Source organism: Saimiri boliviensis, chromosome 1, assembly GCF_048565385.1.
Source record: "Saimiri boliviensis isolate mSaiBol1 chromosome 1, mSaiBol1.pri, whole genome shotgun sequence".
Taxonomy (NCBI): domain Eukaryota; kingdom Metazoa; phylum Chordata; class Mammalia; order Primates; family Cebidae; genus Saimiri; species Saimiri boliviensis.
In genome coordinates this window covers 159,478,576-159,495,432 of record NC_133449.1, presented here as the reverse complement: position 1 = coordinate 159,495,432, position 16,857 = coordinate 159,478,576, and the positions used below count along the sequence as shown (strand labels likewise).

Here is a 16,857-nt window from a genome sequence, read left to right as displayed (position 1 = left end):
GGTCTCAAACTCCTGGGCTGAAGTGATCTTCCTGCCTCGGCCTCCCAAAATGTTAAGAACACAAGGGTGGGCCACCATGCCCAGCCCAGCAATGCTTCTTGACCCCGGAAGTGGCAGTATGCAGTTGAAGTTTTCCAATTCTTGTATAACCAGTTTCATCATGCCACCCCTCCTCTGCCATCCTAAGATGCCAGGACCAGGCAAGCAGGGTTCCCCTTCAGCTCACCGGAGACCTGAGTTTCAGCTACATGGAGCTCCTTCTTTAATTTCGAAATTTTAATAATTCTATGTCCCTTTGTTACCACCACCCTATGGGTGGTAGCTGCTTCATAAAATAGCTGTCTTTGAAATTTATTCCCATGAAATAGCATAAAATTGCTAGCTTAGTGTTCTTTTTCACTTTTTAAGTTACGCAAGTGAACAATTCTTTATATTAAATTGTCTGTTCAAATTATTGAAACATTCAACCTTTAGACTGAATTCTCTGATGAACATAGTCCCCAGTTAGTGGAAGGTTTGGTTCTTACTTTTCAGTTATTGGGTATGAGGGAGCAAAATCTATTAATTACTCTAAGGGGGTGGAGGTGGGAACAAACCCAATGATAAATCTATAGGGATAGAATACTGTATCCTCTCCACAACCATTAAAAACATATACTTAAATTTTTTTTTTATTAACATGGGAAAATATATTCAAGTGAAAAACAAAGGCAAAAAAACTGTATTTACAGAACGATGCCAGTGAGGGGAGAAATATCTGGAAGGACAAATGCCCAAAATGTTAATGCTGTTTATCTCTGGTGGTGGGATAATTTTATTTTCTTCTTCCTTGTTTTACATATATTTCCCCAATTTTCTACAATAATTATTTTTAGAAACAGGGAGAAAAAAGTTATTTTAAAAAATCCAGACAAAAAAATTGGATATATAAATGGGCATTCTGTATCAGCCAATTGTGGTATGGGGACCACGAAAAGATCACTTACTCGGGATCGTCCTGAAAGTCCTGGGGTTCTGCCAACTCATCGTACTCTGCTGCTGCATCCTTGCCAGCTAAGACGAGCTCCTTGGGAGGTACCACCACCTGGAGAGCAACACAGAGAGGCCTGTCTGAGAAGGGACCAGTGTGACAGAATATAGCAAAGTATGACACTGATTTAGACATATGGAAGCACACAGCAAGTTTCAGGAAACATATACTACTCACATGGAGTTTATAAGAACAAAGGTTTTAAGAGAAAAATAAAGTTAAGTGAGTACTTACTTCATGGGGTCTGCAGTGAGGAACTGGGGAGAACGTGAGGGGTTTCAATTGTGTCTTTAATGTTTTATTTCTTAAGGGGATGGGGGAAATGGGTGTTTGCCATATTATTTTTTATATTTTTCGATACACGTGAAATAGTCCATCATTAAGAACAACACAAAAGAGAAATACTGGTTCCATCACATTGTTTTCTGACATGGTATCAGTGGATTCCTGGTACCTGATACATAAACTCACATGAGATAGTAGGTGTTTACGGTCATGGAAAAAAATGAGCATTCTTCAGACTTACATAATAATTAGGCCTCAGCTTCGCTCCATCAGAGGTTAACAGTTAATAATGTCAATCAAATTTCTAATTATGAATACAAATGTGGCAGGGGAGGTATAGAGAGAGATAAAGACAAGCTGTGCTTATGCATCAGGTATTTATTTCTGTTTCTGTCTTAACTGAAGCTGCTGAGCTGCTTATTAGTGTTAATAAAGAAAAAAGCAGCAATGACCAGATAAGTGTTATCTGTCTTTGGAGGTGATGCTAGTAAGTGAAATCATGGAAAAAAGAGAAAGAGAACAGAAATTCTCTAATAATATTATTTCAATAACAGCTAAAGATATAGGTATCCTTTTAAACCATTTTTATTATAAATATTATGCTGAATTATGAACCAGTAATACATGATCTATAGAGAAAACCTCTTGTTCTAAAATTTCAAGTACTAAATGAATTACAAAGTAGCAAAATATAAAGAGGCCATAGTACATTCATTCAACTAATACTGAGGGTCAAAATCAACCACTTTAATATTTACTCAATGCTGTGTCTTTTTGTTTTTTCTTTTTTTTTGAGATGGAGTCTCACTCAGCCACCCAGGCTGGAGTGTAGTGGTACGATCTCAGCTCACTGCAACCACCGCCTTCTCAGGTTCAAGTGATTCTCCCATCTCAGCCTCCCAAGCAGATGGGATTACAGGTACCCTCCATCATGCCCGGCTAATTTTTGTATTTTAGTAGAGATGGGGTTTTACTACGTTGGCCAGGCTGGTCTCGAACTCCTGACCTTAGGTCATCCTCCTGCCTCAGCCTCCCAAAGTGCTAGGATTACAGGTGTGAAACATTGCACTGGCCTAGTTAGCGCTGTATGTATACTCTTTGTAAGGTAGAGGAATCTAGAGGAAGCATACCAGCTTCTAAATGATTTCAAGCATATAACTTCTAAAAGGAAATAGTATTTCACAAGTGTTGAAGAATGAATGTATGAGACTAAGAGGCTGAAAGGGCATGTATGTTAGGGGAGTCAGGATAGGAAGGAGGCATTCTAGGTAAAACAAATAGCATACACAATTCTCCAGTGTCAAAGTTCATAGCCCACTGGATCTGTCTGAATCACAACCACTAGTATATACAATTCAGAGAGTGCTAAATTTGAGGATGTGAAGGAAGATCGCACTGGAGGAACAGACAGAAGTGATGTCATCAAGGAGCTCTTATGCTATGCCAAAAATTTGGACTTCATCTCAGTCAAGAGCGATACTAAATGACCAGCATGCACAGAGTTAGATTTGAGAAGGATCGCCCTGGTGGCAGTAGGGAAGAAATGTGTTGAAATGGAGGTGGTGGTGTAAAAATAGCAAGGTTAGTTAGGAAGTTACTGTCACAGTCCAGGTAAGAAACGATGATACCTTCAAACAGGGCAGTGCGTTTCAGGATAAAGTGAAAAACCTTAGGAGGTGGAATCAAAAGAACTTGCTGACTAGATGTGGAAAGGAGGGTGTGGAGTGTGTTTTTTTTGAGACGGAGTTTCCTCTTGTCGCCCAGGCTGGAATGGCGCAATCTCAGCTCACCGCAACCTCCGCCTCCTGGGTTCAAGTGATTCTCCCGCCTCAGTCTCCCAAGTAGCTGGGATTACAGGCATGCGCCACCACGCCCGGCTAATTTGGTATTTTTAGTAGACAGGGTTTCTCCATGTTGGTCAAGTTGGGCTCAAGCTCCCTACCTCAGGCGATCCGCCCACCTCTGCCTCCCAAAGTGCTAGGATTACAGGAGTGAGCCAATGCACCCAGCCGAGTATGGAGTGTTTTAAGCCACTCCAGGCAAAGTGAGGGTCAGTCAGGCTGAGGCAAAATGTTCCTACCTTAGCAGTGCTATTGATATCATCGGGGTCCCCCTCCTCACACTCCAACAGAGTCACATGGGTGAGGTTCTCAACTGGATTCGTAAGAGTCAGGAGGACCTGGCTTTCCTGGGAATATGAAACACATCTCTCAGACATTCGCCACTTTCTTAGCTGCTATACCAAATATTTCACAAAATTACTGTCCCCCCATTACTCCTGAGCAATGACACCCTACCTATACCTCTACATCACTGTGTTCTCTACGTGCTTACTGTTATTATCTATTCTATTATCTATATCAGGCGTCCCCGAACTACGGCCTGTGGGCCGCACGCGGCCCCCTGAGGCCATTTATCCGCCATCCCCCGCCACCCCTCCCCACCCCACACTTCAGGAAGGGGCACCTCTTTCATTGGTGGTCAGTGAGAGGAGCACAGTATGTGGCGGCCCTCCAACGGTCTGAGGGACAGTGAACTGGCCCCCTGTGTAAAAAGTTTGGGGACGCCTGATCTATATGTTAGACTAAATTCTTTCTGGAGTTGCTGTCTCACTGAGGAAATGGGACAGATTCCACTGAAAAGGCCAGTAACTAGATCCAGAAATTAAGGAATGTTCATTATCTAAGTGATTGTTTGAAGTTAAAACTCTTGTCCCACCCAGGTTGACATTTAAGGACTGAAAAGGAGGCCCTCATAAATAAAATGTAGGAGCCACAGGCCAGTCAGATGCATTAACAGAAAAAATGGCACATCAAGACTATAAAAAGTTTTACAATTTTTTATTATTTCTTTATTTTTGAGACAGGGTCTCACTCTGTCACCCAGGCTGGAGTGCAGTGGCGTGATCATGGCTCACTGCAGCCTGGACCTCCTGAGCTCAGGTGATCCTCCCATCTCAGCCTCCTGAGTAGCTGGGACCACAGGTGTGAGCCACCACGCCTGGCAAATTTTTTCTATTTTTAGTAGAGATGGGGTTTCTCCATGTTGCCCAGGCTGGTCTTGACCTCTTGGGCCTAAGCAATCTACTTTTCTTGGCATCCCAAAGTTCTCGGATTACAGGTGTGAGCCACTGTGCCCAGCCTTATAAAAACCTTTTTTTTTTTTTTGAGACGGAGTTTCGCCCTTGTTACCCAGGCTGGAGTGCAATGGTGCGATCTCGGCTCACCGCAACCTCCGCTTCCTGGGTTCAGGCAATTCTCCTGCCTCAGCCTCCTGAGTAGCTGGGATTACAGGCACGTGCCACCATGCCTAGCTAATTTTTTGCACTTTTAGTAGAGACGGGGTTTCACCATGTTGACCAGGATGGTCTCGATCTCTCGACCTCGTGATCCACCCGCCTTGGCCTCCCAAAGTGCTGGGATTACAGGCTTGAGCCACCGCGCCCGGCGCGAAACTTTTTAAGACTTCTTGAATTGTGATAATCTGCCCTTGTTTGGTACTCTCTCTCTCGATAAGTTAAAAAAAAAAAAAAAAATGAAGGACCATATAATAAACATTTATATCATCAGGAGCAGCATGAAAAAAAAAAAAAAAGAGCGAAAGAGGTTGCTGCAGAATATTCTACGATTCACTGGGGGTGTGTGTGTGGAAGGAAGGGGAGTAGATGAGGACTCCAAGGAAGAGAAGGGCTGTGGTATAGGAGAAATCTCACTGATTCCTAGTACCTGAAACATAACATACAGGAGATCGAGGAGAATCTCTAGGCTGGAGAAGAGCAAAAGATTCCCGTGGGACCCAACATTCTCTCCTTTATTTTCCCCACCTATAATTTCAACTTAATATAATATGTACCCTGCTCCTTCTCCCTACTTTTAAAAGATGCTGTTGTCAAGAACCTCAGTGTCCATACATTTAAAGTCTTAATCCCTTTTCGATCCCTGTCTTCTTTTCTATCTCTTGCTCACTGGATCCTGTGCCAAATACTCACACAGACATCTACATACATTTATGCACACATCATTGATCAATCCTTTTTCTTATTAATAAGCAAGGTACTAACCTTCATGTAGCGAAGATTGGGAATTGACATGATTCTCACTTCTGGAATATAATTGCTATGCATAAATAAAAAAATGCATTAATGTTCATTGGAGTCTCTTAAAATTCTTACTTTTAAAAAATCTAGTGCAGTAAATAATTTCTTCATGTTAATTAGAACATATCAGAGAAGAATAATTTTAATGAACCAAATCATCACAGTAAGAACTTAAGAAAAGACGTTAAGACCAAACTGGTATGAGTTCCTTCTGGAATCTTATATGTATTTCTAGTTTAAACTGCCCAGGCTCCAGACTAGCATTTATTTATCAAGACATTGCTTAGTAATGACTAAGGCAAAATATTTATCTCCTTGTGCCTTGGTTTTCCCAATTATAAAATGAGGAAAATAATGATATCTATCACTTGAGGTTACTGTGAAGAAAAAATTAAGTAATACATGCAAAAATGCTTTGAAAAGTGCTTCGACAAAGCTCACATAAATGTTAACTACTGTGCATACATTAACATAATATAAAATCTGTTGCAGAAACACTAAATGTCAGAGAAAAAAGTACATCTTAGAACCAAGGCAGTAAGACATTTAGAATTTAAACGAGCTATTTTTCATGGTGACCACCAGGATTACCTGAGTAACAACAGAAATTTAAGGAACTTTTGTCTTTCTTAATCTCAAAAAACAAATACACACACATACAAATGCAACAACAATAAAAAGAAATGTAAGGACCCCACTTCTAAGAATTTCAATTCAGTAAGTCTGAGGTTTGATGCTAGGAAATCTGTAGTTTTTTGTGGTTTTTTTTTTTTTTTTTTTTGAGACAGGGTCTTGCTGTCGCCCAGGCTGGAGTGTAATGGCACAATCATGACTCACTGAAGCCTCGACCTCCCAGGCTGAAGTGATATTCCCACCTCAATCTCCCAAGTAGCTGGGAGTACAGGTGCGTGCCACCACACTCAGCTAATTTTTTGCTTTTTTGTACAAATGAGGTTTCACTATGTTGCCCAGGCTGGGCTTGAACTCCTAAGGCTGAAGCGATCCCCCAGCCTTGGCCTCCCCAAGTGTTGAGATTACAGGGGTGAGCCACACACCCGGTCTCAGAGCATCATTAAGACAGCCAGGCAATTCTAAAATGATGTCAGAAAAAAAACCACTTTTTCTCAAAGCAAACTTAAGAAATTGATGCCAAACACAGGCTACCATTCAGTGTTTCTGTAATGAGTGTAATTCTTAAGTAAGAAAGGAGTTAATCCCAGATTTCACATGTACCATTTCTAGGTCTCTATTCCTAATTAATCATGTATTAAATAAGAGTAGTTAGAAAAATGAACATATTTTGGCCGGGCGTGGTGGCTCAAGCCTGTAATCCCAGCACTTTGGGAGGCCGAGGCGGGTAGATCACAAGGTCAAGAGATTGAGACCACCCGGTCAACACGGTGAAACCCCGTCTCTACTAAAAATACAAAGAATTAGCTGGACATGGTGGCACGTGCCTGTAATCCCAGCTACTCAGGAGGCTGAGGCAGGAGAATTGCCTGAACCCAGGAGGCGGAGGCTGTGGTGAGCTGAGATCGCGCCATTGCACTCCAGCCTGGGTAACAAGAGCGAAACTCCATCTCAAAAAAAAAAAAAAAAAAAGAAAAATGAACATATTTTATGGTGAATTACAAGGCATTTGCAAACATAATTACTCATCTGATTCTTTTCAAGAACCCCAACAGGAAGGCATTATTCTCATTTCAGAGAGAAGGGAAGTAAGTTTCGACAAAGATAGCAAGTGACAGACCCCCTACCTGGCCCTCCTAGATCCTTCTGACTCACCAGACATGTACTTCCCAATCTTTTTGTTTCCTGACTTATTTTTAATTGCTGCATAATATTCTACAGTACAACTTATCTCAATTTAATCAACTACTTCCTTGTTAATGGTTAATCAGTTTGACACTGATTAACTGTTGGTTAAACTGTTTGCAGCTTTTTGCCATTAAAATATTCTAATACACATCCTTGGAAACGTATCTTTATACATTGGTGCTTTTGTTTCTACAGAATACATTCCTGAGATAATATTGCTGGGTTAAAATGTCTATGTAATTTGTTTTGGTATTACCAGACAACTCTCCAAAAAGACTAGCAATTCAAGATCCTACCAACAATGCATGCAAATATGTATATAAAAGTTTACCCACATTCTCATGAGCACTAGATGCTAATTACTTTTTAAAACTTTTCCTATCAAGTCTTAATTTCTTTCCATATACAGTCTATCTTCTGACCATTTGAAATTCCTCTTCCAAAAGCTACCTGTTTAAATCCCTTGTTCCACATTCCACTTTACTGCCTCCCTCTATTTTTATCTTTTCAATTTCTGGAATTCTCTATATCTGGGATATTAAACTTTATCACAACTGCCAAATATTCTTTCTTGCTTTACTATTTGTCTCAGGACTTCGACGCTAATTTTGTCTTTTTACATTTTTTTTCCTTAGAGTCCTGCTCCATTATCTAGGCTGGAGTGCTATGGCACAACCATAGCTCACTGCGGCCTCGACTTCCTGGGCTCAAGGGGTCAACTCACCTCAGCCTCACAAGTAGCTAGGACTACAAGTATATGCCACCACACCTGGCTAATTTAAAATATTTTTTGTAGAGATGGGGTCTTACTATGTTGCCCAGGCTGGTCTTGAACTCATGGGCTCAAGAGATCTTCCTGACTCAGGCTTCCAAAGTGCTGGGATTACAGGTGTGAGCCACTGTTCCTGGCTTTAATTTCATATATATGTATTTTATTGCATTTTGGGTTCTGGGGTACACGTGAAGAACATGCAGGACTGTTGCATAGGTACACACATGGCAATGTGGTTTGCTGCCTTCATCCCCATCACCTATATCTGGCATTTCTCCCCATGTTATCCTTCCTAACTCCCTATGCCCCGCTGTCCCTCCCCTAGTCCCCCAAAACAGACCTCAGTATGTGATGCTCCCCTCCCTGTGTCCATATGTTCTCATTGTTGAACACCCACCTATGAGTGAGAACATGTGGTGTCTGATTTTCTGTTCTTGTGTCAGTTTGCTGAGAATGATAGTTTCCAGGTTCATCCATGTCCCTACAAAGGACACTAACTCACCATTTTTTATGGCTGCATAGTATTCCATGGTGTATTATGTGCCACATTTTCCCTGTCCAGTCTATCAACGATGGGCATTGGGGTTGGTTCCAAGTCTTTGCTATTGTAAACAGTGCTGCAATGAACATTCATGTGCATGCGTCCTTATAATAGAATGATTTACAATCCTTTGGATATATACTCAGTAATGGGATTGCTGGGTCAAATGGCATTTCTATTTCTAGGTCCTTGAGGAATCGCCACACTGTCTTCCACAATGGTTGAACTAATTTACACTCCCACCAACAGTGTAAAAGTGTTCCTATTTCTCCACATCCTCTCCAGCATCTGTTGTCTCCATATTTTTTAATGATCACCATTCTAACTGGTGTGAGGTGGTATCTCAATGTAGTTTTGATTTGCATTTCTCTAATGACCAGTGATGATGAGCATTTTTTCATGTTTGTTGGCCTCATATACGTCTTCTTTGGAAAAGTGTCTGTTCATATCCTTTGCCCACTTTTGAATGGGTTTGTTTTTTTCTTGTAAATCTGTTTTAGTTCTTTGTAGATTTTGGATATAAGTCCTTTGTCAGATGGGTAGATGGCAAAAATTTTTTCTCATTCTGTTGGTTGCCAGTTCACTCTAATGATTGTTTCTTTTGCTGTGCAGAAGCTCTGGAGTTGAATTAGATCCCGTTTGTCTATTTTGGCTTTTGTTGCCAATGCTTTTGGTGTTTTAGTCATGAAGTCCTTGCCTATGCCTGTGTTCTGAATGGTTTTGCCTAGGCTTTCTTCTAAGATTTTTACGGTGTTACGTCTTATGTTTAAGTCTTTAATCCATCTGGAGTTAATTTTAGTGTACGGTGTAAGGAAGGAGTTCAGTTTCAGCTTTCGGCACATGGCTAGCCAGTTTTCCCAACACCATTTATTAAACAGGGACTCTTTTCCCCATTGCTTGTTTTTGTCAGGTTTGTCAAAGATCAGATGGTTGTAGATGTGTGACATTACTTCTGAGGCCTCTGTTCTGTTCCATTGGTCTATATTTCTGATTTGGTACCAGTACCATGCTGTTTTGATTACTGTAGACTTGTAGGACAGTTTGAAGTCAGGTAGCGTGATGCCTCCTGCTTTGTTCTTTTTGCTTAGAACTGACTTGGCTATGCGGGCTCTCTTTTGGTTCCATATGAAGTTTAAAGTGGTTTTTTCCGGTTCTGAGAAGAAGGTAATTGGTAGCTTGATGGGGAGAGCATTGAATCTATAAATTCCTTTGGGCAGTATGGCCATTTTTACAATATTGATTCTTCCTAACCATCAGCATGGAATGTTTCTCCATCTGTTTGCGTCCTCCCTTATATCATTGAGCAGTGGTTTGTAGTTCTCTTCAAAGAGGTCCTTTATATCCTTTGTTAGTGGTATTCCTAGGTATTTTATTCTCTTTGTAGCAATTGTGAATGGCAGTTCATTCTTGATTTGGCTCTCTTTAAGTCTGTTATTGGTGTATAGGAATGCTTGTGACTTTTGCACACTGATTTTGAATCCTGAGACTTTGCTGAAGTTGCTTGTCAGTTTAAGGAGACTTTGGGCTGAGACGATAGGATCTTCTAAATATACAATCATGTCATCTGCAAACAGAGACAATTTGACTTCCTCCTTTCCTATTTGAATACCCTTTATTTCTTTTTCTTGCCTGACTGCTCTGGCTAGAACTTCCAGTACTATATTGAATAGGAGTGGTGAGAAAGAGCGTCCTTGTCTAGTGCCAGATTTCAAAGGGAATGCTTCCAGTTTTTGCCCATTCAGTATGATACTGGCTGTTGGTTTGTCATAAATAGCTTTTATTATTTTGAGATATGTTCCATCGATACCTAGTTTATTGAGAGTTTTTAGCATAAAGGGCTGCTGAACTTTGTCGAAGACCTTCTCTGCATCTATTGAGATAATCGTGTGGTTTTTGTCTTTGGTTCTGTTTATGTGATGGATTACATTTACAGACTTGCGTATGTTAAACCAGCCTTACATCCCCAGGATGAAGCCTTCTTGATAGTGATGGATAAGCTTTTTGATGTGCTGTTGCAGTCGGCTTGCCAGTATTTTATTGAAGATTTTTGCATTTATGTTCATCATGGATATTGGCTTGAAGTTTTCTTTCCTTGTTGAGTCTCTGCTGGGTTTTGGTATCAGGATGATGTTGGTCTCATAAAATGATTTGGATCATTTGGACTAGTTTCAGAAGGAGTGGTACCAGCTCCTCTTTGTATGTCTGGTAGAATTTGGGCTGGGCCTGGGCTTTTTTTGTGTGTGTTGGTAAGCTATTAATTGCCGCCTCAACTTCAGCCCTTGTTATTGGTCTATTCGGGGTTTCAAATTCTTCCTGCTTTAGGCTTGGGAGGGTGTTAAGTGTCCAGGAATTTATCCATTTCTTCCAGGTTTACTGGTTTATGTGCACAGAGTTGTTTGTAGTAATCTCTGACGGTGCTTTGTATTTCTGTGGAATCTGTGGTGATATCCCCCATATTGTTTTTTATTGCATCTATTTGATTATTCTCTCTTTCCTTTTTTATTAATCTGGCTAGTGGTCTATTTTGTTGATCTTTTCAAAAAAACCAGCTCCTTGGGCCGGGAGCAGTGGCTCAAGCCTGTAATCCCAGCACTTTGGGAGGCTGAGGCGGGTGGATCATGAGGTCAAGAGATCGAGACCATCCTGGTCAACATGGTGAAACCCCGTCTCTACTAAAGGTGCAAAAAATTAGCTGGGCATGGTGGCGCGTGCCTGTAATCCCAGCTACTCAGGAGGCTGAGGCAGGAGAATTGCCTGAATGCAGAAGGCGGAGGTTGTGGTGAGCCGAGATCGCGCCATTGCACTCCAGCCTGGGTAACAAGAGCGAAACTCTGTCTCAAAAAAAAAAAAAAAAACCAGCTTCTGGATTTATATTTATTGATTTTTTTGAAGTGTTTTTTGTGTCTATCTCCTTTAGTTCTGCTCTGATCTTAGTTATTTCTTGTCTTCTGCTAGCTTTTGAGTTTTTTTGATCTTGCTTCTCTAATTCTTTCAATTTTGACAATAGGGTGTCGATTTTAGATCTTTCCTTGCTTCTGATGTGGGCATTGATTGCTACAAATTTTCCTCTAGAGACTGCTTTAAATGTGTCCCAGCGATTCTGGTACGTTGTGTCTTCGTTCTCATTGGTTTTTGAAGAACACCTTTATATCTGCCTTCATTTCATTGCTTATCAAGTCAACGTTCAAAAGCCTGGCTTTAATTTCATCTTTTATAATGCCCATTTCTTTTTGCTAAGGTCAAAGGTGTTTCTTGTCCTTAGTGGCTTCTGGGTTTCCTGCCTTGCTAAAGAAGGGTTCTCTTACTCCAAAGCTAGACAATACCTTCCTAATTTTGAAAATATTTTTCTTGTTTGCCAGGTAATTTTAAAAATTAATGTATTAGTAAAGTATGATAAGATGTGAACAGTTAACATTTAATTAGATGAACACTGGGTAAGTTTTAAGTGGCTGTATTTGTCTCTAATGAGGACTATTCAGATAGTCTGATACGTAGTTTTTAAACACAAAATTCTCTTCTACTTACAAGTTCCAGAGAGTTAACAACTTAATCACTTTCACCCGAGTCAATGAAGTGTTACCATAACACAGGTAAAAAAAATGAACAGTTACAGGGATACTCTTCAATCAGCTATACGTTATTACTTTTTAATTTTTTGAAGGATTATTCCCAAACTCAGATACTTTATAATTTGTAATGAAAGACTAGGGACTCTCCACCAAATAACATACCTCGTTGCCCCAGATCATACTAGGTCACTGTATCCCTGACACCAACATATCTGAATCTATGTCTACAGATTTATCTTAAACTTCATGGCATGTAACTGAATTCAAAACCTAAAGAGGAACGGAATGTCAAGATTATTTTGATGTGATTTAAAAAAAGAAAATTTTTTTTTTAGGCTAGGATTAAACACACTTCACACTGGGGAAGAAGAATAAACCAAAATAACTCAAAACAATAATCAAAAACACTAATCCCAAAATACTCACACAGCGACCAGCTGGATTTTGAATTTGATTGATGTTGGGTTAAATTCTGGCTTGCTCAAATTATGTTCACATTTCTAAAACGAAAACAAACATAACATGTATCAGAAGACAACAACACATTCTGCTAATCCATAGAGCTGCTAAATTCAGAAGGAAAGCATTTATGAGAATTTTGTTTGGTTTTATTCTGCTATATGACCATATGTTTTTGAAATAGTTTATACGAACCAAAGTTTACATAAGATGTCTGGACCTCCTGATATGTACAACCACACTATCCAATATTATGATACCTCTGTGCTACTTAAAAAACTACAAAAATAACACATACTGAGTACTTACTGTATGTGCTGAGCAATGTGCTCACTGGTTTAAATGGATTTAAACATCACATCAACTTTATGAGGTAGGTACAGGCATTACATTAAGGTTGGCATTTTATAGATGATTAAAATTGTATACAGGAATGGTAAGCCACCTGTGCAACTTCATAGAGCCAATAAACAGGGATGCTGGGATTTAAATCCAGGTAGCATAATTCCAGATCCTATGCTTAAGGCAGAGTAACAATAATTTTTTTTGAGATAGGATATCACTCTGTTATCCAGTGGCACAACCAAAGCTCACTACAGCCTCCAACTCCTGGGCTCAAGCAATCCTCCTGCCTTGGCCTTCCAAAGTGCTGGGATTACAGGCATGAGCCACTGCACCAAACCAGTAACAACTATTTGCTACTTTTTAAAATATGTACTACATACACCTGGTTAAAATATTTTTTAATAGTACAAAAAAGGTGTCCAGCATAAAGATTACCTGTTATCTGTCTGTCCCATTCCTCTCTCCAGATAGCCTAACGCACATAAAAGTACAAGCATACATCACCTTGCTTTTTTCACAGTAACACAAAAGGGAACATTTTATATTTATTTTTTTGCCCTTTGCTTTTTTCATTTAATCTAATTTGCAATTAGTTCCATTTCAGTACACATAGAGGAGTCTCTGTGTCCCGCTGTAACAATTTCTATAACTTACAGAAGACAGAAATTGATGGACATTCAGGATGTTTCCATCATTTTGCTATGGTAAGAAATGCAGCAATGAGTGTTCTTGTACATGAATCATTTCCCAAATGTCTAAGTATCTGTAAGATAATTTCCTAAGAATAGATCAAAGGGTATATGTATTTGCTATTTTAATGGATACTGTAATATAGCTGACTAATCTGATGATTATGACATGATAATTCTGTTGCAGTTAAAATTAAAAAAAATTTTCATTTTCTCATTGCAGTTTTAATGTACATTTCCCTGACTAGTGTATAAATTTGAATTTCTTTCATATTTATTGGCTATTGGGATTTCTTCTGCCATAGCTTGCATGTTAGGATATACTGGTTATCTTTATTTACTTGCTGATTTGCTGAAGTTCTTTACACACTCTAGACATTAATCAATTGTTAATAATATACCTTGTAAACTACTTTTCTCAGTCGTGGCTTATCTTTTTATTTCTTTCTGGATTTTCTTTGGCACGAGGGTACAAGTTTTACTTTTTTTTTTTTTTTTAAATGGAGTCTCGCTCTGTCACCAGGCTGGAGTGCAGTGGTGCAATCTCGGCTCACTGCAACCTCCGCCTTCTAGGTTCAAGTGATTCTCCTGCCTCAGCCTCCTGAGTAGCCGAGATTACAGGTGCCTGCCACCACATCCAACTAATTTTTGTATTTTTAGAAGAGATAGGGTATCACCATGTTGGTCAGGCTGGTCTCAAATTCCGGACCTCATGATTTGCCTGTCTCAGCCTCCCAAAGTGCTGGGATTACAGGTGTGAAACACTGTGCCAGGCCAAGTTTTACTTTTAATGAAGTAAAATATGTAACTTTACATTATAGTTTGTCCTCATTTGTCTTACTTATGAAACATTCTCCTACCCAGAAGTCATGAAGGTATTTTCCTGTATTTCCTTCTAGAAGTTTTGCTCTTCAAATTTCCAATGTTCCTGGTATTAACTTCTGTGTAGGGTATGAACAACCCAATTTTATTTTTTTCCATATAATCACTCCACCTAGCAAAATTTAAACAGCCTATTCTTTCCCCAATGATCTAAAATGCTACACTTAGTATACAACAAATTTTCTCATATGCACTGGCCTATATCTGCATATATATATAATATATATGTATAGACACTTTTTTTTGTTTATATGTACGTTTGTATTTTCCCTCTTTTATACAAAAAGTTACATACCTACCATGCACTTTGCTTTTTGCATATAAAAATGTATCCCTTATTAGCACATTCTTTTAAATAAATGTATCGTACTCAGTGTGTGGATAAACCATGATCTCTGCATATTTTGGTTTGTATTTGTGGAGGTGTAAGGTAGACTCCTAAAAGTTGATGAGACAAAAGGTAACTTTACTTTTGGTAGATATTGCTATATTAATGGTGTATTATATAACTAACCGTATTTATAGAAATTTATATCAATTTAATTTATGTAACTATTTCTATTACTAAACTTGTTTAAGAAATCAGCTTCTGCCGGGCGCGGTGGCTCAAGCCTGTAATCCCAGCACTTTGGGAGGCCGAGGTGGGTGGATCACGAGGTCAAGAGATCGAGACCATCCTTGGTCAACATGGTGAAACCCCGTCTCTACTAAAAATACAAAAAAAAAATTAGCTGGGCATGGTGGCGCGTGCCTGTAATCCCAGCTACTCAGGAGGCTGAGGCAGGAGAATTGCCGGAACCCAGGAGGTGGAGGTTGCGGTGAGCCGAGATCGCGCCATTGCACTCCAGCCTGGGTAACAAGAGCAAAACTCTGTCTCAAAAAAAAAAAAAAAAAAAAAAGAAATCAGCTTCTGATTTTGTTGCTCTTTTGTACTCTATACCCGGTTTCTTAATTTATTAATACTTGTTCTCCTACTGTCTTTGGACTTTGCTACTCTTTTTCTAACTTCCTGAAATGGATGCTGACATCACTAATCTTTTAATATTTCTTCTTTTCTAATATATATACTGTATAGCTAAGCATGGTCTTAGTTGTATCCTGTAAGTTTTGCTATAAATAAATTACTGATTTCTTTTTTTTTGAGACAGAGTTTCGCTCGTTACCCAGGCTCGAGTGCAATGGCGTCATCTCGGCTCACCGCAACCTCTGCCTCCTGGGTTCTGGCAATTCTCCTGCCTCAGCCTCCTGAGTAGCTGGGATTACAGGCACGTGCCACCATGCCCAGCTAATTTTTTGTATTTTTAGTAGAGACAGGGTTTCACCATGTTGACCAGGATGGTCTCGATCTCTTGACCTCGTGATCCACCCGCCTCTGTCTCCCAAAGTGCTGGGATTACAGGCTTGAGCCACCGCACTCGGCAGAAATTACTGATTTCTAACTTAACTGCATTGTGATAGAATAATATGCTTTTATAATTTCATCTTCCAACTGACAGCCTCAGTAAGAGAAAGCATAGGGACTCCAATGGCAGCAGCGGCATGTACAAAAAACGATTATGAAAGTTGGTAGACAGTGTTGGGTGGGTGCTCCAGGTCTCTCCAAGCAGACATGTTTTTACTTTGTTTTTTAAAACAAACCTATATTATATTTTATTTATTTATTTTTTTGAGATGGAGTTCCACTCTTGTTGCCCAGGCTGGAGTGCAATGGAGCGATCTCAGCTCACCGCAACCTCCGCCTCCTGGGTTCAAGTTATTCTCCTGCCTCAGCCTCCCAACAAACCTATATTTTAAGTAGAATTAAAAAAAAAATAAGTTGGTGTAAGGCTACATGGCTTTTGATCAAAACAACGAGATACAGGGCTTCTAAATATAAGGGATCATCTGAAATTCATGTTGTTTGAAATAACTGTCTAATTTTGAGGGTTCCAGTATTTGTGCGAAAATTCAACAATTTTTTTTTTTTTTTTCCGAGACGGAGTTTCGCTCTTGTTACCCAGGCTGGAGTGCAATGGCGCGATCTCGGCTCGCCGCAAACTCCGCCTCCTGGGTTCAGGCAATTCTCCTGCCTCAGCCTCCCAAGTAGCTGGGACTACAGGCACGTGCCACCATGCCCAGCTAATTTTTTGTATTTTTAGTAGAGACAGGGTTTCACCATGTTGACCAGGATGGTCTCGATCTCTTGACCTCATGATCCACCCACCTCGGCCTCCCAAAGTGCTGGGATTACAGGCTTAAGTCACCACGCTCCGCCTGAAAATTCAACAATTTTTAAACAAGTCCTTGGAAATTGACAATCTCCTTAAAATATAATTTCAAAGCTTTCCAACACACTGCAACTCTCCCTAGCTTTGGACCAACTCCACAACTG

The 16,857-nt window shown here is 39.9% G+C and overlaps 1 protein-coding gene across 2 annotated transcripts in view; it reads right to left on the bottom strand.

Moving 5' to 3' along the window:
* Window positions 1–16,857, bottom strand: part of DCTN4 (dynactin subunit 4) — a 50,223-nt gene that overhangs the window by 11,135 nt on the left and 22,231 nt on the right. For both annotated transcript variants that reach the window (XM_010344570.2, XM_003934028.3), the window contains 4 exons: window positions 12,538–12,611; window positions 5,376–5,430; window positions 3,396–3,503; window positions 987–1,084 (listed from right to left, as the gene is read on the bottom strand). In XM_010344570.2, the coding sequence (XP_010342872.1) occupies window positions 987–1,084; window positions 3,396–3,503; window positions 5,376–5,430; window positions 12,538–12,611 (335 nt within the window). The remainder of the gene's footprint in view (window positions 1–986; window positions 1,085–3,395; window positions 3,504–5,375; window positions 5,431–12,537; window positions 12,612–16,857) is intronic.